At 39.3% G+C, this 22,261-nt stretch overlaps 1 protein-coding gene across 2 annotated transcripts; it reads left to right on the top strand.

Moving 5' to 3' along the window:
- Positions 1–9,659: 9,659 nt before the first annotated feature.
- Positions 9,660–22,261, top strand: gckr (glucokinase (hexokinase 4) regulator). Of its 2 annotated transcripts, none has more exons than XM_061715603.1 (19): positions 9,660–9,828; positions 11,057–11,206; positions 11,284–11,352; positions 11,439–11,507; positions 12,366–12,439; positions 13,908–13,974; positions 14,079–14,132; positions 14,227–14,321; positions 14,428–14,533; positions 14,625–14,743; positions 17,234–17,332; positions 18,808–18,905; positions 19,036–19,112; positions 21,013–21,109; positions 21,187–21,296; positions 21,372–21,455; positions 21,638–21,778; positions 21,868–22,002; positions 22,077–22,261. In XM_061715603.1, exons 1-19 carry the CDS (start codon positions 9,778–9,780, stop codon positions 22,188–22,190), a joined length of 1,809 nt encoding a protein of 602 aa, XP_061571587.1. In that variant the 5' UTR covers positions 9,660–9,777; the 3' UTR covers positions 22,191–22,261. The 2 variants fall into 2 exon arrangements, with proteins under 2 accessions (XP_061571587.1, XP_061571586.1); XM_061715602.1 differs by having other exon boundaries at positions 9,661–9,828; positions 21,635–21,778.

Genomic DNA, 22,261 nt, shown 5'->3' with positions numbered 1-22,261 from the left:
CACAATGTTTTCCAGCCGGAGGTGCACCTTTCTCAAACCACAAAGGTCAACCCAGATAGCGAATGAGACCCATCAGTGTTAAACACCTGTTTCTCTTCATTTTCTCCACCTAAAGAAACACTATTTAACAGCCTATAGTCATAAAACAGGAGTTGACCCTGCAAATAGAGAAAAACTACCAAAAAAACTTCCTTCCTGACTCCTCACTTCCTCTCACGCTCTCACTCCGCCCTCTTCTGGACTTCACCCCCCCAAAGCACATCTGCACGCCTCCCCGTCCCACTACCGGCTCCAGGAATACAACGTGATTGGTCTGAATGAAAATAAATCTTGTTCAGTCATTCTGCAGCAGGGAGGAAAATACGTCCTGAAAGATCCTCGTGTTCGTTTGTCTGTTAATACTGTACAAGCTTTTTTTACATACCGTAATAGAAAAACAACAAAAACAGGTATACAACAATACAAGAAAACAAGGGGGGGAGACACTACTGTCTAATATAATAATGCCATTTTGTCCATCTTGCTAAGTACATCTCTGTTTTAAGTCGTAGGCTGTAGGTAATTTGTTCCATTGATCGTATTTCTTCTACAATATCCAACCATTGGCTCAGTCCAGGTGAATCCATCTTCAGCCAATGTCTTGTAACAGCTTTCTTAGCCGCAAGAGATAGATTAAAAAAAAATGTATATGTTCTCCTTATTTATTACATCCTCTGGTATCAGTCCTAAGTAAATAACTCAGGGACCTTTGTTAATACAAGCTTTTATTATATCATGCACAATGTTTTCCAGCCGGAGGTGCACCTTTCTTAAACCACAAAGGTAGGAGAGAAAACGCACCCTGTGGTCATCGATCCAGTTGTATTTATACTAAAAAGGGAGGTGTTCTTTGAACGTGAACCCCATCTGCCAAACATATCAGACCTTCAGCCGTATGTCCCTGTTTATTGCTTCCTACGGCAGCGGGTTAAGATGTCAACCCAGATAGCAAATGAGACACCCATCAGTGTTAAAACATCTGTTTCTCTTCATCGTCTTCACCTAAAGAAACACTATTTAACAGCCTAGACATAAAACAGGAGTTGACCCTGCAAATAGAGAAAAACTACCAGTGTAGAATCATATAGAAAAACCCTTCAAACCTTTAAACAACTTCATAAAATCCTAACAATCCCATCATGTAATGTTCCGTCAATCATCATCCCTCCTCCCTCCCATTTCTTTTCATGTCTCAGTTTCTCCCTGCACCCCTCCGTCCTCTCCTCCAGTGGCCTGACTGCCTCGTGGCTGTCCCAGCCTAATCGGCCATGACATACTGTATGTGTGATTCCCGCTGGGCAAGCAGGGAAAGAAAGAGGCCCAGGATTCAGGAACATGAGAAACTGGGATGGACACTTGTGTGTGTGTGTGTGATAAAGAGAGATAGAGAGGTGGTGAGGGCAGGGATGGACAGAGAAAGAGGGATGTACTATACATTTCTGTGAGACTGCAGCTGAAGGAGAAAAGAAACGGGATGACTGGAAGGTGACGTATTGATGGAGGGATGAAAAGGGTGGGAAAATGAAACGTTTTCCTAGGACACACTTAAGAAAAAGGTTAGATTAAAGACAGTAAACACTGGTAAGTGACACATGCTGAGATTTAGTAGAAAAGAAGATGTGAGCATGAATGTAAATAAGTAAGGAGAATAAAAATGAATGAAAACACTACAGAATAAAAATAGGGGTGAGTGTGAGTTTAGGAAGCAGAAGCGTACAAGAGAGGATACTTTGAATTTAGAAAAGGGAAAGTAAGTAACTTTTGAAATTGAAATTCATGATTCACTACGACTTCTTAAAACATGTAAAATAAGATTGTAATGTTAGCCGAGGCCTCTCTGTCTCTCTCACACACATTTGTTTTCCCCACACATCCACCAGCCCACTCTGTTTACTACACACCGCATTTGCATCTCGCACACTGTTTTTCTGCACGAGCTCTTGCGCTTTTTTCTCTCTCTCTGTTCACTGGTGGTTCGCTTGTGTTGTCATGACAACTGAGGCTATGCCGCTGAAAGACACGGGAGATGGAGTGGAGGGTTGTAGAGCGGCCTGAGCGAGAGACAGCGAAGGAATAGTCTCCATAACGCAAAGTCCTAAAGGTGGTTAAACCAAGAGCTGCAGGGAAGCTTGACCTTGACATGATGGGTCTCGGCTCACGGTTAATTGAGCATTTTTTAAAGCAACACCAATTTGACTTTTTCATATTAAAATTATAGTTTCAAAATCATTCAGATGTTTCATTGACCTGCATTAAGGTGAATTGGACCTAGTACTTGGACCGTAATTGTACTATGTTAGTGTCCAGCCTGGATTACTCTCCCGAGTGTCACATGCTGACATAAATATCTCTTCCTGGCTACAAGAAGCGGGCCAGTTCATTATTTTGAGTTTTTTATTTATTATTTTTTTTAATAGTTTTATTTGGATCCCCATTAGCTACAGAAAAACTGCAGCTCTTCCTGGGGTCCGACACATAATACACAGTACATTACAACAAAAAATTAGAAGCAAACCTAAAGAGGCAGCATATAAAAAAAGAAAGGAAAGACTGAAAATAAAAAAGTCATTCTGTTTAACATTTACATATAAATAAAAAACTACATATTCATACATTTTATAACATCAACACATTCAAACAATGTAGTTATCATAGTTGGCACGCATAACCATTTTTAATAAATATTCATTTGTTTATATTATATATATATATATATATATATATATATATATATATATACATACATACATTGAGTTAGTTTGTCTTGGAAGATGTGCTGAAGACACCGAAGGAGACCAGTTGGAGGACGTAAGGAAGAAAAAGATTGAGAGTGAAAGAACAAGGGACCAGACAAAGGTAAATCTTGAACAGTTTTTTTTATTATTACACCTCGTACAGTTCGACTACAACGGATGTAGAACATTGTCATCAATGGAAACAATCCACAAATTTGTGCTGAACATAATTCCACAGTGGTCTCAGTCATTTCACATTGCGTGCCCTAACGAGGTTGCTGCTGCATCCTCACCCTCCACATCACAATATTTATCAGAAGGAATTAGTGAAACGCCTGAGGGCTTGAGATCTGGTTAGCTGATTATTTGTTTCTGCTACTCATGAGGCAGAAACAAGCTTCGGCGAGATCAGCAGTGAAGTTCACGCCGTCGAAATCATGACTTTGTACTGAGCTGATGAGAATCAGACACATAATGAGAGTTGGCGGGGATGAGGACAGAGCTTGATGAGGTGAAGATGTAATTACAATAGATAGGCGTTACAATTTAGAAGGGTTTATTAATGTATTTTTTGATTATTGGCTTTTAGAATCAAAACCTCTGTTACGCAGAAAAAACAATATCTGTTAAATATCTGAGTTTAGAAGCCTGCCTGGAGTCTAGTGGCTAATTAAAATCTAAGAAAAAGGTACATTTGGCAACAAAAGAGTCTCAGATGCATCAGGAATCCCACAAAGACAGCAAGGCTGTTGTTTTCTCTCGTTTGACTGCTTGATTTGGATGAAAGAGTTGAAGATGATGTGAGCACAGTAGGAGATGGCTGACAACCTCCAGCCTGCAAACATGTCTAAAGTTGAGCAACTGAGTCATCATTGGCACATTTTCTGAATTCAAAATCCCTCACACACACTCTCTTCCGAGGACAGGTCAGGACTCCAGCGAAGCTGTTCCAGTACCAAAGCTCTCTTTTTCTGCAGGCTTGCCTTCGTAAACCATGCACACTGTGGTTTTTAGATCCCTGGGAAAAGATGTACGGTAGTTTTGAAGGCTGCTCTAAAATCCAGTGAACTTTTCCTGGAGTAACGCTGCCATCACAAAAGTGTTAATGAGCTTTGCCAAAGAGAACTGATACAACTCCACACCATCACAAATCCTTAAATACTGATTTGCCTGAGTGGAATAAATCCCACATTCCCACTGTGTGATGGTCCATCCCAGATGCCTCATCGCTGGAAAGTTACTTTCTTTACAAAGTACAATTTCTCAGTGGCATTTGTGAATACAGCCCAGTGTCCATATTTCTGGTATTTATCAAGAGATTTTATATCCATAGTCCTCAAAAACTCAAATCCTGCCATTACACCCTTTTTCTTTCAGATCCTTTTCGTAAATGGTCCCTCTAAACAAATAAAGTTGACTATAATGGGTGAATGGGGATAAAGATCATGTTAGAAAATGGTGGTTGGTCGGACCCAGATGCAGGAGTTCCCAAAAACAGTGATTTATTTAACTAAACAAAAAGCGCTGCTTAGCAGGATGGCAAAAACCCAGAACATGAATCAAAAACTACAAAAACCTTGGAAGACTTGGAAAACACGGAGCAAGGGAAAGACAAGACCATATATACACAAGGGTTAACGAGACACAGGTGCAGAGATCAGGGCTGATGGGAAACAGGAAAGTCAAACAGGAACTCAAACACCAAGACACGGGCTTCAAAATAAAACAGGAAACTACCAAAACCATAACAGATCTTGCCTTATGTGTCTTAAAACTAGGGATGTTAACAATTAATCGATTTTCGATTAATTGCCGTTATGAAATTACCCGATTAAAATTAACGATTACAATTAATCTATTTATTTATTTATTTTTTTCGTTTAATTTCACCAGCTGGTATTACGCCCGGACCACATTAAATGCGACACAACGCGCTGCGCCGCGCACATAAAGTTAGAAGAAAGAGACGGCGGATATGTTTGGTTTTAGTAACATCATGCTCAGGCAATGAGTCTGCAATGGCCCAGACGGGAGACACATGTAGCTCAGTGCTTAACTTTTATTTTTAATCCACTCTATATTCTTCTGGTTGTTCTCCGATATGCTCCCCTAAAGCCTGAATTATAGTTCCGCCTTAAATCGACGCAGAACCGCCGCCGTAGCCTACGGCGTAGGCTCTGCGTTGTTGTAACGCGGAACCATAAATCAGCCTTCACCCGGTACATACATAGGTTTCTCTAAACATCTGTCCCCGCTACAGTTTTAACTAAAAGAAAATGTGCTCCAATACAGCAGGTCTCATAATTTTATTTTGAACACTGCCAAAACTCTAACTTAAAACGTAACTAGAACTTAAAATTTGCTTGACACAAATGACACTATTATGGCTGCTGCTACTACTAATAGCCTTGAAGTGCACTTTATATTATATTCCTTGTGGTACAAAAATGTCTTTTTGTTACTTTTGTATCAAATAAATATTTGATTAAGGAATACATTAAAATGTCCTTTGTATTTTATATAAGCAAAAAAAATTATGTTTGTATCTCAGATGGGGGAAAAACGCAGCTTATCAACTAATCGATGATCGATCGATAAGGTTATCAACTGTCCAATTAATGAAATAATCGATAATTTGCATCCCTACTTAAAACCTGCTGTGTTGGTCCCCCTTTATCCCACCTGTTGACACAGTTGACCATGCAGTCCTTTTCTCTTGTTTTGACTCATGACACTTTAAGTGGTTTAGTTCCTAATTAGCTAACAGGACTTTCTCTGTCATGGTTTTTGACCCTTCCTTGTCCAAGCTCCTCCCTCTTGTGGGGTACCACAGGGCTCCAGTCTTGGCCCTATCCCCTTCTCATATACAGTATTCTACCTCCAGGGGTAATTATAGCCAAGCAGAGTGCGTACTTTCATTGTTATGTAGATGACTTGCAAATAAATTGTACCAAACTCTTTGTATCATTGTATTTAATAGAAATAAATTGATATTCTGGAGTTAAAATGATCCTAATCTGTTTCCATAGCACATAAATGGGACCAACTTTTGGGACCAAAGTGTTGCAGGCCTGAAAAGCAAAAAAAAAAAAAATTTATATGAACAAATAAAACTAACCATTATAGAACGCAGTTTATTGACAACATTTGATTGATGATCAAATGAAATATGCTGTTAAGTTATTCTCAAAACCATTGTGGAGTTATGCTCTTTTTTTCACTTCACGTGTGAGGAAATCCAAAACTAGAATGGTCTGCATAGCCTGTCGAGCACGAGCAGCCAGGTTGTCAGATTGAATCAGATTGAATTTGTGTGATGTATAAACGTTAGCCATGAAGGGGAGGTAGTATGGATCACTCCGTTTCTTTCTCTTTTGCTGCTCTGTTTCATCCCTAAACTGTTTCTCTTTTCTGACACCACCTCAAAAAGATGAATATGACTTCAAATCCCCCGCTTGCTTTGTCCCATCTGCTCAGAGGAAACCACATCTTTCTTATTTTTAATGGTTTTGAGGCCGTCTGTGCCCTTCCAGGATACTCTTATCACTATTCCAACCACAGTCAGCCTGAGCGGAGCTCTAATCATCCAGAATAACTTGTGTCAGAGTTACACACTTCACTATGAATATTATAATTACGATTGCAAATGTGCTAATTTAGAACATGCATTTTAATAACTCAGAAGATTAAAGAGAAGCACATTATAAGCACTTTGAAGACAATTTGTCCACAGAATGTCACTTTCACATGTTTAGTAAATAATTGAAGACTTCATCCACTCAAATGGATAAAGCATGTGGGGATTTAAGCAGTCAGTGTGGTAAAAACTACACCCCCCTTAAAATAAAGTGATACTGCTCAAGCACGACAGGTAAAATAGAAAAGAATCAAGACAAGTAATTAAAATTGTATCAAAGTAAAGTTCTTAATTAGACATCCCTCTGTTTCACGTCTGACTCTTGATGGTTGTTTAATGCCATCCCGACTGCCACAGGATGATAAAGACCTTTGGAAAAATAAAATTAATATGTTGCCTGCTGGGGAAATGAAAAAACTCTAAGTAACGAAAAGAGGCAGTTATAAACCTACATGATGTGATTTTATGTTTTGTTTCGCTCAAAGGTAGTTTGAAATCCCAGTAAGTGGAAATAACAGTGTCCATGTAAGTGTTGTGGTGATGCTGACACATGTCTAACCTTAATGCTGTTAGAGCAGCAACAAAGAAAGCGAGCAAACTTTGTGCAGAAATGTGAAAGATTTCATAGTTTTTTTTACTTTTGAATAGTTTAATCTGCGCATGCCGAATCACACGGCACTCATTTCACCCCCTTAATGCTCTGAAAGTCTCTCAGTTGGGTACAGCTGGGAATTGAGATGTTTTTCCACCTCACGTGCCAGTCACATGGCAGGGCAGGAAAAAGGGAAGAACGCACCGGCTGCATGAATGAGGCTTGAGCACTTCACTTACGTGTAGATGTCTTAAACACTGTTGTGTTTGTGCCTCTATGGTTCCTCTCTATCGCCTTTGTTGACACAGTGGACCACGCAGTCCTCGTCTCTCACCTCGACTCATGACGCTTTAAGCGGTTTAGGTCCTAACTGACCAACAGGACTTTTTCTATAATGGTTTTTAACCTTTCCTTGTCCAAGCTCCTCCCTCTTGTGGGGTACCACAGGGCTACAGTCTTGGCCCTATCCTCCTCTCATGTATTCTACCTCCAGGGGCAATTATAGCCAAGCAGAGCGCGTACTTTCATTGTTATGTAGATGACTTGCAAATATATCTGCCTCTAAAGTAAAATGTCGTACCAAATGTACCAAACTCTTTGTATCATTGTATTTAAAAGGAATTCTGGAGTTAAAGCAACCCCAATCTGTTTCACTAGATCTTATGTATATACTTTCTATATAATAGTAAACTGTAGTGTGTTTCATCTGTGCAGTACGGAAGAGTATTAGGGCCATGCAGGAATTTCTTGAATAAAGTCAAATTTTTTTATTTTTTTTCTCCTTTTTTCTCAACATTTCAACTTTATTCACGAAATGTTGACTTTATTCTTGAAATTGTATTTCAACATTAATCTCAACATTTCACCTTTTTTTCTCAACATTTCAACTTTTTTCTCGACATTTTGATTTTTTTCTCGAAGTGCATAACGAAAAAAAAATCTTCCTCCTCTAAAATATTATTTTTATTTTTCTGCTGCCTGGCCCTAATACTCTTCCATAGTGCAGTTATCTTTTGCTCTCACAAAAATGTCTTCACTAAAAAGACGATTAAAAAAAGACAGTATTCTTTTTGGTTTGTCCATCTTGAATGTTAATCCCTCGACCTGTGGCCTTCTGGCTTCATGTCTCAAACCCACTGTGAGAAATCTGGGAGTAATGTTTGACAATAGCTTGGAGTTTGAAGTTAATATTGTTGCTTCATCATCTGGCTAAAGTCAAGCCCTTTTCGTGATCTGGAGACAGCAGTCCAGCCCTTAATTAGCTCAAGGCTGGATTATTGTAATGCCTTTTTCAGCACGGGCAAAACTGCTGCTGCCCACTTTTTAACACCTCCAGGCACGAACACACAACTCTCGTTGTTCACTCTCATCCAGTTTGATTTAAATTATATTTTATGATGACCCCGTGACCCTGAGTAGGAAGATTGAGCAAATATAGAAAACGATGATATGGATGGAGTTTCCACACCATCGGATGTGTTGGTTTTTGTTCAGCTCCGTCAAAGCATCTGACAATTACAGCTGATCTGAAAAAAACATGGAAAATAATCTCATTCAAACCCCTCTGCGGGTATTTTATAAGATAATGAAAAGAGTTGCTTAAGTGTCGAGGCAAGAAGAGAACAAGAGACTTTCTGCCTGAACTCCTCCGACTGTATTATGCATACATTTAGACATTGTTGTCCGCCAGCCAGCGAAGTCTGCCGCCGCATCATTCAGTGAGCGTGTTTGGTTTGTGAGGAGTACACCAACGCTGCTCTTTTCCCTGAAATAATTACAAATACAAAAGCAGACAAATTAATTTTTAAAAGGTTGTTTGATCTGCAGGAACAAGGAAAACAGAGCGAAGAATGATAATGGGATCCCAGACAAGCCCCTGTTTAGTTAGACATTTGATTACATAAATTAATAAATTACACCGAACATGTGTTGCCAACACATTAACGTCACCGTTCTTAACAAAAGTTCAGTTTTTCTAAAGAAGCAACAGCTGAGTTTGACTTATCACACAGCCCACACGCGCAGCTCGGGCGTTGGACTGACTCAGAAAGGTTAACACCACATTCTACATCAGATGTCAGGTTATCATTGATAATCAGTGTTAGCTGGGGATGAGTAATACGCGTGAATCACTACAGAGCCACAGGAAAAGCCAGAAACATTCAGCCGCTTCCATGAAAGAAAAGGGGGAGGTGTGGAGGAGCTAGGAGACGTAAAAAGATGAGTCTGTTCTCTCACGATGGAACATGATGTGAATAATATCCTCGCTGTTGTGTCACTGAATGCAGTTAGCTGGCAGGTATGAGAGACGGCGGTGGGAGTCTGAAGCAGTGATGAAACGTATCAGACTCCACAATCTGCTGTGGTGTAAATAGTTTACCGCTGCCAAGAATCAGTTGGATCTCTGGTGCACTGCAGGGTTGAAAAGCATGTTTGAAAAGAATTTCACTGTCAGTGGTTTTCATTTATATTGCGCCAACTCTTTCGGAGTGGGATTTTTCAAAGTTTTTAGTTTGATCTCCCTGCTGCAAATGCTTCTGCTGTGGTACGCTTACTGATCGCTTCTGTTGTAATTGGAGCAGTTTGTTTCCCATAAAACAGGAGCAACAGGGCCCTAAATGGACGCGCATGTGTGAGCGTGCGTGCTTGTTGCTTTTACTGCTCCGTCTCAAAGGTCCACACCTGAACTTTGCTACGGCAGGAAAAGCAGTGCGCTTTCTGGCTTTTACTTTAAACAAACTAAAACAGGGAGCATAAGGACAGAATTTGAGCTAATGGACAGCTCAGACACGATGTACTGTCTCTCTGCGACGCACGAATGGGAAGTAAGTCAGTGTTTTTTTTTAATTTTGTTGGAGTGAGTTACAGAAAATGTCAAATTTATGGAAAAATACTGTAATTTTGTCATTGCAGCAGGAACAAACATGATAATAATCAAAACCCAAAGTGAAAACTAAATAGTGGCCAACTGTAAAAGACTTAGACGTAGATAAAAGACATAGATTTAAAGCAACACTATGACATTGCCTGCTCCGCAGGTCTCCTTGTGGGCGTGGAGGTCAAGAAGCAAACACTGCAAAAAAGCCCAGCTAGAAAAATATGCCTAATATTTCATGAAGCCAGTCAAAAGTCTCTTATTTTAAGCAAAAATGTCTTTACCAGCAAAACATTTTTCTTGACTAGCAAAATAGTCTAAAATAGTCTTCTAATATTCTTGAAAAAAATGCTTTTTTATTTTCATTTTTGCTTTCTCAGAAATCAGTTTTTGCAGAGAGCTAATTTAATCACTTTTGATGTGTAACACAGTACTGTAAAGCAAAATCCAGTTGTCACAAAAGACGGCCAGGACCGGGACGGGAGTCCAAACGTTGGTTGTTTTTTGCTGACAACAAAGTAGTTAAATATTCTTTTGAATTCAATTAAAAACTAAGCAATCGTACACATTGCACCTTCCAAGTTCAGACAGCATGATTTTAAGGTTATATACTGGAAGACCCAGACTTATTAACCTCTATATTACACCCAGGAAACATCAAAGAGGGATAAACGTGTTGTGATGAAGTTCAAGCTAATTTTCTTGAGCGAGTCCAAGCGGTCGGAGATTACCCTTGAGAGGAAAAAAATTAAGACAGTTGTCAATCTTCCTAGGAGTGGTGTCCAAACAAATTCATCCCAAGGTCAGACTGCAATGCTCAGAAAAATACAGTATATAAAGTGCTAAACTCAATGTTAGCACAATTAGATGAAATAGAAAGCCTCTTCTGTCTAAAAAAGAAAAGGAAAGCACCACCGATGTTTATAAACCTGCATTAAAGCAAAGCTCAAGATTTCTAAAGCAATGTCCTTTGTGGAGTTGTTTCTCCTTGATACCCGGTGCCATGTTTGGTAAAAAACTGAGTAGCAGCTGAAACTCTCCATAATCAAGCACGGCAGTGGTGGTATGATGATTTAGTGGGTAACTTAGTCACATAAATCCTGGAGATATAGTTTATTCATTATTTAAGAAAAAAGCTTTGAAAGAAGCATTCAAAGCGTTTTTTGTTTGTTTCTGAGTCTGCAGGATATGAACCTTCACTTCCTGTTTCGGAGAAGTCCAATCCCCTTACGCGTGACATTGATCGAGCTTCAGCCGACAGCATTGTAGCAATGTTACAGGCCTGTGATGCCCAGATCTTTCAAGAGGAAACTGGTCCGGCGTACCAGGTACAGATATCTGGTGAGCAATGAGCATCCTCAGTGACAAGAAAATGCAACCTCCTCTTATGAAATGTCATCTTTAGAGGCTTCTCAGTGAGCAAGTGGTGACAACGTTGGTGGAAGTTGCTCAAAAGGTGGAGCTCATTCTCAAGGTTTGTCCTCCCTCATTGCACATTTGGGTACATTTCTGTTAGTCGGTGTGGCGGGAGATAAAATGTGTCTACCCCTTCTTTCACAGGATCCTCAGGATAGTCTTGTTGTTCTGAGCGGCTGTGGTACCTCTGGTCGACTGGCTTTCCTCGTCACGGTAAACGTCACCCTGAAACGTTCACCAGAATGGCATGTTGTGCTTAGCCTTCTGTGAACTGTAAGAAATGTTCATAAAAATTACAGTGTAAAACTGTAAAATAGCAACAGTAAAAGACAGTAAAATCCCAAATAGTATATCACTGTAGTAGATACATTATATTACCCTAAATCAAGAAAGAGTACATAACTATACACTTTACTGTAATAATATGTAGAAATCACACAATTTTACTGTAAAAATATAATTTTTTGGTCAAATTAATTTGAAAATACCGTAATACCCTAAAATTACAGATTTAGCTGATATTTACATTTAAATTTACAGTATAAAACTGTTCAACATTCAGCAAAAACATACTGTAATTTCTACATAAACAGGTTTACAATATGTCTGTTTTTCATAGTAATTTACCGTAAAACACAACAGTTCTCAACTATGACATTTATGGTTGCCTGAAAAGCATACCGTAATGTCATATACATTGTTACCGTATTTTTTTTACGGTGAAATTCTGGCAACCACAGCTGCCAGTATTTTACCGTAAATTACACAAGGGTTAACTGTAAACAAGTTTACATTATAACTGTTGTTTTTAAAGCAAATAACTGTAAACAGGTTTACAATATAATTTTTTTTCGTAGTAATTTACTGTAAATAAAACAGTTCTCAACTATGAAATTTATGGTTGCCTGAAAAGCATACCGTAATGTCATATACATTGTTAACGTATTTTTTACGGTGAAATTCTGACAACCACAGCTGCCAGTATTTTACCGTAAATTTCACAGTTTTTTTTTTACAGTGTATTAATAACGTCCTGCCATGTGCTTTCTGTTTCTGTTTCTACATTTTTAGTCGTTCTTCAACAAAGCGCTGAAGCGGATGAACCGTAGTTTGGTCTATTCCTACACCATCGCAGGAGGCGACAGGTGTGTTCGCGATTGAGATGTTCTCTGGTTGTTTCATCAGCTTTATCAGCAACAATCTTTGCCAAAATCAGCATGCGAAGCTTGAAAACCTGCTGTGGCGAGAGAAACTGGAGGACGTTGTTTTTGCTTTGAAGTCAGAAATTATGTTCTCGTACGCCAAACATCTTCAGAAGCCACATATTTGTGCAGCTGTCATCCACACGTGTGCATTTAAGTGTCAAAATGGGTTAATTAAAGAGGTGGTAAGAAATATGACAAGCTGCAATACCAAACGTTGGTGTCATCTGGAAGACTCTCATCATCTTACCATCCCCATAGTTAAGCACGGTGGTGGCAGTATCATGTTTATTATCAGTAAAGTCAGGGAGATTAGTTGAAACAATGGATGCTGTTAAATACAGGAATTTTTTAGAAAGAAAACTCAATTCATTCATAGTTTATAAAAACTATTAACTTTCATATTTTGTGGACCGAAAATCTGAAACACAAGAGGGAGATGTACACGAATAAAATCGAAAAACAGTCAAAATTCACACAAATACACCTGATAATTCAGGTCTGGAAGGAAAGACAAACTGGTTGTTGACAATGATATGAGACATATCACTTATTTCTGGGTGTTGCAGCAGAAATGATAAAAATGAAGCAGAGTCGCAGAGCAATAACAAAAATTTAAGGTTGGTTTGAAAAGCATGATGGGACAAAATACTAAGGTGGATGAGAAAAAAAATATTTTTAACATCTCAAAAATGTAAAACACCCATTGAAACATCAATTTCGATGCACAAAAAATAAAAACAACCCCCAAAAAACAAGCAAAATGCACAGATTTGGACAAAAGTGGGACAGAAAACCCTGTTTCACCAGACAATGACCACAAGCATCGTAAAGGGAAAGTGTAATTGTTTAAAAGGAGGCATTTAAAAGTTCAGACCTTAATCCAGCGATCTGTGATGTGATTTTGTTGTGGGCTTTTAATGACTGATGATACAATAATAATCATTTCGAGGTTACTGTCCCTTTAAGAGACCGATGCTTCGACTTGGTGCTTCGTGTTGATTTTTGCTCGTCTCAACGTTTTGTTGGGAAAAAAAACCCAACAAATAAACAACACACACTAGTGGAGACAACTGCGTTTTTAAACACTTCAGCAATTCATGAAATTGCTGTAGATCAACAAAGCGACACAAAACGCACCTCGGCCGAAGGAGCTGCTGCAGATCTGGACCAAAGTCTCCCACTTTATTGTTGTGTGTTTCCAATCCACAGTTGCAGATATTTTTATACCTTCAAAAAGGTTATAGCATGTTTTATTACAAATTGAACAATTATTCACAAAATATATTTTAATTCCAGGATGTCAGGCAACAAAATCACAATATACAAAAGGGATGCATCCCTTTTTTAGGCACTTAAACTCCTGATTTGTTCTAATTTCATCTTTTTTTCCTGTCTCCATTTTCCTCAGAGCTCTGTTTTCCTCACAAGAGGCTCCAGAGGACAGCCCCGAACTGGGCATGCTCAGTCTGAAGAAGGTCAGGGATTTTATGGCATAATATGTTAGTAGCATAAATAACATAACTGGAGCTGTTTTTTTTTTCCCTTTTCTTTTCTAAGCACAGTCTCTGACTCTCTGCAGGTGTGTGAGGGAAAGAAAAGGGTCTTGTTCATCGGCATTTCCTGTGGATTATCTGTGAGTCTGAGAAGGATTTTTTGCTGCTTCAGTTAACAAGTATGCAAATATGCCAAGCGTGGCGTAAATGTGTGTGTGTGTTTGACTTGTGCAGGCTCCGTTTGTGGCAGGTCAGCTGGACTTGTGCCTGCAGCATCCTCAGGTTTACACTCCTGTTCTGGTAGGCTTTAATCCTGCCCGTCAGGCCAGGTCCGTCACTGCCTATATATATATATATATAATTTATTCCCATTTCATCTGCGTCAGTAAAGACTGGTGAAGTTACACAACAGGGAAATCCCTTTGTTCTGCGCAGGGATGAGCCCATATCTGGCTGCAGCTTCACGTTTGGCAGCGTGGTGCGAAGGATGCAAGAGCTTTCTGAAAGGAGAGAAGCTTTCCTCATCAACCCTGCAGTTGGGGTACTTTTACACAAATATGTCCATTCTTGCACCATCTTTTCAGGTTGCATTTGTGTCTCAAAAATATGCTCACGTGTGCTTTGCCACTCAGCCGGAAGCCATCAGTGGTTCTTCCAGGATGAAGGGCGGAAGTGCCACCAAGATTCTCCTGGAGGTCGTCTTGTCCGCTGCTCACGCTGCCACTTTCTCCCACGTTCCCGTCACCAAGCAGTACGTATGATGCAGTTACGGGAGCTTATTTACTCGTGAATGCTTAGCTGCAGATGTGGTGAGGCAAGGCAAGGCGAGTTTATTTGTATAGCACAGGAGTCGGCAACCCGCGGCTCTAGAGCCGCATGCGGCTCTTTAGCGCCACCCTAGTGGCTCCTGGAGCTTTTTCAAAAAAGTTTGACCTATTTTTTCCTTTTTTTTCTTCTTTTTTTCCTTTTTTGTCTTTTTTTCTTCTTTTTTTCTTCTTTTTTCCTTTTTTTCTTCTTTTTTCCTTTTTTTCTTCCTTTTTCCTTTCCTTTTTAATCTTGACATTTCGACTTTTTTCTCGAAATTTTGACTTTTTTCTCAACATTTTGACTTTTTTCTAAAAACATTTAGACTTTTTTCATGAAATTTTGACTATTTCCTCCACATTTTGATTTTTTTCTCGACATTTCAACTTTTTTCTCGACATTTCGACTTTTTTCTCGAAGTGCATAATGAAAAAAAAAAATCTTCCCCCAGTTATAACTAATATAGATACATGCAGCATGTGTTGCCTTCATTCTAAGGCTTATACAAGACTTTTCATTTTTTGCGGCTCCAGACATATTTGTTTTTTGTGTTTTTGGTCCAATATGGCTCTTTCAACATTTTTGGTATAGCACAATTCAACACAAGGTAATTGAAAGTGCTTTACATCAACATTAAAAGCGTCAAGACACAATTAAACAGTAAATAACAAATAAAATGATAATAAAAGAGGTAAAATAATAAAAAGCACAAGTTGTTAAAAAGTAAGGGCAGTAGAGTCCAGCAGGTAAGTATTTAATTTAAGAGTACACTTCAGTAAACAGCAATGTTTTTAGGCCTGATTTAAAGGAGCTGACAGTTGGAGCAGACCTCAGGTCTACAGGAAGTTTGTTCCACCGGTGAGGAGCAGAATAACTGAACGCTGCCTCACCTTGCTTGGTTCTGGTTCTTGGGAACAACAACAAACCAGATCCAGATGAACCTCAGGGGTCTGGAGCTTCATAGGGAAGCACAGGTTATTTAACAGACTCAATGTCTAAAACATACTTTGGTCAAAATAGCTCAACGTTACTATCATCCGTCCACGTCATCCGCAAACAGCAGAGGTGATCCGTCGACCACCAAACCGACAAGGTTATGAACAGAAATAAATCAATATTTTCCTTTAGTAATCCCACTATGGGGAAATTTATTCTCTGCATTTAACCCATTTCTAGTCAAACTAGGAACAGTGGAACATTTGCACGGCAACCAGGGAGCAGTAGGGGTTAAGGGCCTTGCTCAGGGGCCCAAAGTGGTGAAAGTGGTCGGTTGCAATCCAGGGGCTTGAACCTGGATCCTGCTGGACTAAGTTATATGTTGTTGTATGTTTTGAGGTTGTGTTTACTTAAGACACACAACAATAAACAGATTTTTAATGTTTTGGCACAAAAAACAAAGGATTAAAATGGTGAAACTAGCCGTAAACAGTGTTCTCAATGCCATCAGGTCGCGTAAACTTATGCACCAATCTGATCCAAATGTGTGGGGTTTGAGCTATTTTGTGGTTCTGTTTTCTCCATTATTTGTTTAAATGGAGAATTCTTTTATTATAGCTTAATCCTGTAGTGTAATATTTATTTAGAAGAAGAAAAACCAGCCTGGTGGGACATCTCCATTCTTGTAGGTTAATTGGCAACAGGTCTTTAACAGCAGACTGGCTGTAGTAGTCTAGAAGTAGACGTAAATTATCTTTCTCAACATGAAATTGGAACATATTTGGGGGTTTTCCCATCATAATACCTCAACATATGTAAAAACTCAGGGTAATTGCTCTATATGCAGGAGCTGACTTGAGAACAAACATTTATTGGCTGCGATCTTGAGGCCAGACTGAAGCGGATGAAATAAACGCAGGGTTTAAATGACTTACACATCAAGGGATTATGTTTTTTTTTTTACATTTTACGCATCATACCAACCTATTAGGAAACAGAAGTGATGCATCTGGGCACTGGTGTAACTCTTCAGTTGTGATCTGTCCCCTGATCTTGGCTCAGGGGACCCGCTGCCCGCGTTTTTAAGTGCTTCCATGTGTTTCACGCCAACACCCTGCAGGCAGATCCTTCTTGGCTGCTTGAAATGTTTTTATGTGTTGTGCTCGCTGTTTCCAGCCACACAAACATGATGGATCACACGAGTCACATTCCTACGGTTTGATGTGTATCACTCCATAGATGTCGTGTCTGTGAATCTAAAAGCACCAGAAAAACTGAGACAGAAAAACTGAGACATGCTATAAAGGATTGAATAAAACAATAATTGAGTGTTGCTGCCACCTAGAGGCTGTCAGATCCGATGCATGTGAGCGTGCTTGGGGCCTCGGGTCAGGTTTACTGCTATTTTTGGAAACGGATAACAAGAAAATCAATAAATCATGTGATGTGTACATTAGGAAGCGAACTATATAATTTAAACTCTTTCATTTGTTTCCAACAGTGGTATTCTGCAGCTCATGAAAGTATATGAGAGGAGTGTGGAGATCACATACTGTCAGAGAGGAGGGATTACCCGCCTGGTGGAGGCTGCAGGACGCAGGTACAGCGTCCTCTTTTAAACCTTTTATCTTAGTCATTAATGACATTTAACACAATAAACAGATACATTTTAGTCTGATCTGCATCAACAGCCTGGATCTTTAACCATCAGACAAAAAAAGGTCTCGTCTTTCTTTTTAAAAAGCATAAACATTTGAGCATTTTTTCCTTTGCTAGTTTGGATGTTTTACTTCTCAAGAGATTTCTTTTGGTAATTCTGCCACTTATGAACATCTATTGTCACAAGTAACCATGACAACAGGAAAGTTGATTAAGCTTACCATAAGGCCTCGCTACATCAAGAACAATGATCATATAGAAACTTCAGAAATCCCAAATGTGCCAACAAAAGCTCCCCAAAAAACTCATTTTCAGTCTAATATAATGTTAACTGAACTTAAAAGAGTGACTAACTGTATATAAAGCTACAAGAAGGCAAAAACCAAATGGTTACAATCAGTACTCGAGTTGTAAAAAAAAAAAACAGGGGGGATGGTGGATTTTATCATATGGGGACAGATAATTTGTGCTGATTACAAATAATATAATATATTACAAATAATAGCACTGACCAAAACACCTGCAGAAATACTGCAGGAATGACATAGCAGCAGTTAAATGCAGCCTTCTGTAAGCTTTAAATATCCACTGGGCTTACATCAAATACATCAAAACACAACAATAAAAAACAGTTTTCTGAACTTATCAATATGACTCTGTCCTTCACAGGATAAGTAAAATGGATCACTGCAAAAACTCAAAATCTTAACAAGAATATTTGTCTTATTTCTAGATAAAATGTCTCATTTTAGTAAAAACATCTTATTACACTTAAAACAACCTGTTTCAAGTAGATTTTCACTTAAAATAAGTAGAAAAATCTGCCAGTGGAACAAGATTTTATTGCTTGTAATGAGAAGATAAATCTTGTCCCATTGGTAGAATTTTCTACTTATTTCAAGTGAAAATTTACTTGAAACAGGTGAAAATTGTCAAATAAGTTATTTTTCTGGTGTTAATTTTCTGGTGATGACTAAATGAAAATCGTTTTTATTTCAGGGGGGATGCCATCCCCCCTCACCCCCCCGTCTTTATGTACCCCAGATATTGAACTGCGGTTTGTAAGTTTCCATGCTTGTGGCCTCATGGAGGAGTTCAGCGATGTTAACCCTGTTTTATTCCCCGTTCTCAGCCTTGTTTGAGTGTATTTTGTCCAGTGTCTCCTCCTTTTGCTGCCCCTTGTCTTCTGCTGGCTGTGCTGCTCCCTTTGTCTCTGTCTCCTGCATTTCTGCATCGTATTCAGTTCAATAAAGTAAATGAAGGAGAAAAAAAGGGATAAGGAAAGTGGTTACAGTGACAAAAAAACAAATGTCTGCAGTATTCTCTTTGTTGTGTGTTGGAACTTTCTGGCCACTTTCACAGTCTCATCCTCAGTTGATTTGGAGCTTAATCATCATCATGTTGGTTGGGTTTCAGTTTGTCGCTCCGCGGGCGTGTTTGTTACCTCGGCTGGGGCTCCCTGGCTTTGGTCGGCCTCATTGACGCCAGTGAGTGTAACCCCACGTTTGGAGCAGGTGAGAGGGTTCTGGCCTGATTGGCAACAGAACAACACGTCTTTATTTGTGTTTGAAAGAATATTTCTTCAAAAACATGAGCAGTTAATTTGTAAACATAAAACGTTTTAATTATGCGTCTGCGTCCTAGATTATGAAGACATCCGAGGCTTCATCAGTGGAGGATACGAAGAATTCGACAACAATGAAGGACCTTTAACTTCGCTGGTATGTGAATGAAACAATGAGTAGACATCAGAATGGATGAAAAGTAATTATGACATGAAAAGGAAGGATTTTACACAGTGAAGGCGTTTGAACTTATCTCTGAACCTCTTTCGGCAAAAGTAACCGGCTGCAAACATTAGTGCATTGGTTTGTCTGTGATTTAATGTCTAAAATCCAAGGAAAATCCAACAAAAATGCTGCTGAGGTCTTATTTTCATCCTATAATGACACTTCTTTCTCTCCAGCACATCATTAGTAGATTAACACAGAAGGATTTGAATAAATCACACCACACTACCTGCTCAGTGGAGCACCGGCGTCTGCTTTTAAATGATTTTCCTCTCATTGTGTTTTGGTCTGCGTATTGAACGTAAATAAAGGCAGATTTTTGTTCCTTGACATTTATTTCTTCACATTATTGACTGCGAGCACAAAATGCAGCTTTACACTGCAAAAACTATTTTCTTAAAATGTTTTTTAAAGGCCTTGTTTCAAGAAAGCCAGAAGAATATTTCAGATGTTTTGCTAGTTTTAATTTTAGTCAAGAAGTTTTTTTTTGCCATTGCCAGAATTGTATTTATTTAAATTAGATAATTTTGACTAGATTTCATTATTAGGCTTATTTCCAGAGGGGGTGCTTTTTGCAGTGTAATGACATGCAAATGTTTACTTTAGATAGCTATGCAAAAAAAATGGACCTGATTTGTTAAATTAAAATGACACATTTTAAGCTCTTGAGTCAGTTTTGTTTCCCACAAAGAGTCTTTCAGACTCTTCTAGCTCTGCAGCTTTGTTATGTGCTTCTATTTTTTGTCATTTAAGTTGACTTTTAAGGTGTCAGAAATTGTTTTCCCCAGATTTTGCTGGGAATTGAAAGTATTGTTGGATCTAATAATGAAATATTCCACATGCCAGTGGCTGCACACAAGCCCCAGCCATGAACGATCCCCCCTTATGCTTAATGGCAAGGAAGCCGTTCTTTTTACAAAAACTGCAGCTTTGTTTTCTCCACTCTTTATCCAAAATACCTACTTAGATATACATTTTCCTCACTTGAGCCATAAAGCTCAACTTTTTATTTAAGCTAAATGGGACCCGTTTCCTAAAAAAAAAAAAAGTCAGTTTCGATCAGATTGTCTTTCTCTAAACTTCTGAAAGTGTAAGGGAGTAGGACCCAGATGCAGGAGACCAGAAGGCAGGAGTTTAAAAAAAAAAGTTGATTTATTCAAACTAAAAACGCTGCAACGCGGGATCCAAAATCAAAACAAGAACCCAAACTTTACAAATCCAGAAAAACACAACATGGCACATGGAGGACAAGACAGTCCGGACCAGCAGGGAGCAAGAGGAAGACAAGACCAGATATACACAAGGGTTAACGAGACACAGGTGCAGACAATCAGGACTGATGGGAAGCAGGAAAGTCAAACAAGAACTGAAACACAAAGACGCAGGATTCAAAATAAAACAGGAAGCAACAAACCATGACAGAAACTGAGTGTTGATGTTGCTACATGGTACCAGATTACTCTGCCACTCCAGAGTATCATGGACACTTAGTTATTAGGTATTCTCCAAGGTCTTATTATTCCATTTGAAGAGTATTTCTTTTTTTTGTTTGTAAGCACGTTTCTCTGAGAGGATTATCAGTTTTAAAAATCTTAACTTGATCTCCGCAGTTGCTGCTCGTTCTTAATTGCATTACTGGTTGGAAACACGTCTGCCTGCAAACATCCATCTCCTGCCTCTTGTGCATCAATATTTCAACACATGAAAGTGCTCAGAGCCCAGTTTGACAGCACTAACATGTCATATCTTCATAGCAACTAATATAGAGAGGTTAACTACCAAGAGCCAGCTTCATTTCCCATGAAAATATCATATCTTGTCTTAATTGCAGGGTCCTGAGTTTTGCATCGCACATGAGGATTTCCTACATTTGGTCCTGCCCTCCCTCACTGACAAGGACTCTGTTGTGCTTCTCTACACACACTCTGGTAGGATGAGCTGGTTTCCATGTTTGGATTTTGTCCAAAATCAAGTATACCTGTGTTCTGACAGCCTTTCTCTGCAGATGATTTCAATGAGGTGGTGAAGTTGGCTCGCAGAGTGAAAGAGAAGACGTCTAACCTCCATGCTGTTTATCATGAGACCGACAGGAACGATGAAGCTGCTCTACAACAAGTACTTGACTAGCTTACTGTTCAGCTAATGTACGTTGCTACCCATGTTCCTAGTTGATTTGTCTCTCTTTTGCAGGATGAAATAATTAAGCTGTGCTCGTCCAGGCTGCACTTCACTTGGGCTCAGGGAGCTACAGCCTCGGAAAGCTTACTACGTGCGGTAAATCACACACAGGGACACGCACATTTCAGTTCAAAACGCTCCCCAGTCCTGTCTTTTGACTTGGATATTTTTTTCCTTCTTTTTTTTAATGACTATGAGTCCTACCCTGGATTTGCTTACACCTCTCAGTGTCGCTTACATACAAGGAAAACAAATGCATGAGTTCTCTCTCTCAGCAGTGGGAGCTGTCCACTAAGCTGGTGCTGAACGCTGTGAGCACCGGAGCTCACGTTTTAAAGGGGAAGACGTACCAGAACTACATGATTGATGTTCAGGTCACCAACAGCAAACTGTACCGCAGAGCAACACGTTTACTCCAGGTAAATGAAATTACTATGCTGCAAGTTTAAATTTTCAACAAAAAATGCTCATTCAGAAGTGAATTGATTTGAACTCAATTTAATTGAAGAAGCTGTCTGGCCACCCAGAGGGACGATGTGAGGAGGCTCTTCTAAAGGCGATCTATGGAGTGGACGAGCTGACAGAAGAGATTACATTCTGTGACATCAACAAACACACTGACGTTGCTCAAAATAGGAGAAAGGTAGGGAGGTGAAGAAACAATCCAACACGTAAATATGGAGGAAGCTGACGATGTTGTGTGTTCTCTCTGTGTAGGTGGTCCCGTTGGCTTTGGTCTGTTTGCTGACCGGTTACTCTCTAAAGGAGGCAGAGACCCATCTGGAGCAGAAGCCAGTTGTTAGAGAGGCGGTGGAGATGTGGTTGTCGTGAAAGATGTCATCACCAGGATCAGTCTACTCATATAATATTGTCTGCTGATACCAAACATGCCAAACTGTGGA

The sequence above is a fragment of the Cololabis saira genome, chromosome 24, assembly GCF_033807715.1.
Source record: "Cololabis saira isolate AMF1-May2022 chromosome 24, fColSai1.1, whole genome shotgun sequence".
NCBI classification, from domain to species: Eukaryota; Metazoa; Chordata; class Actinopteri; order Beloniformes; family Belonidae; genus Cololabis; species Cololabis saira.
This window is presented reverse-complemented; position numbering and strand designations above follow the sequence as displayed.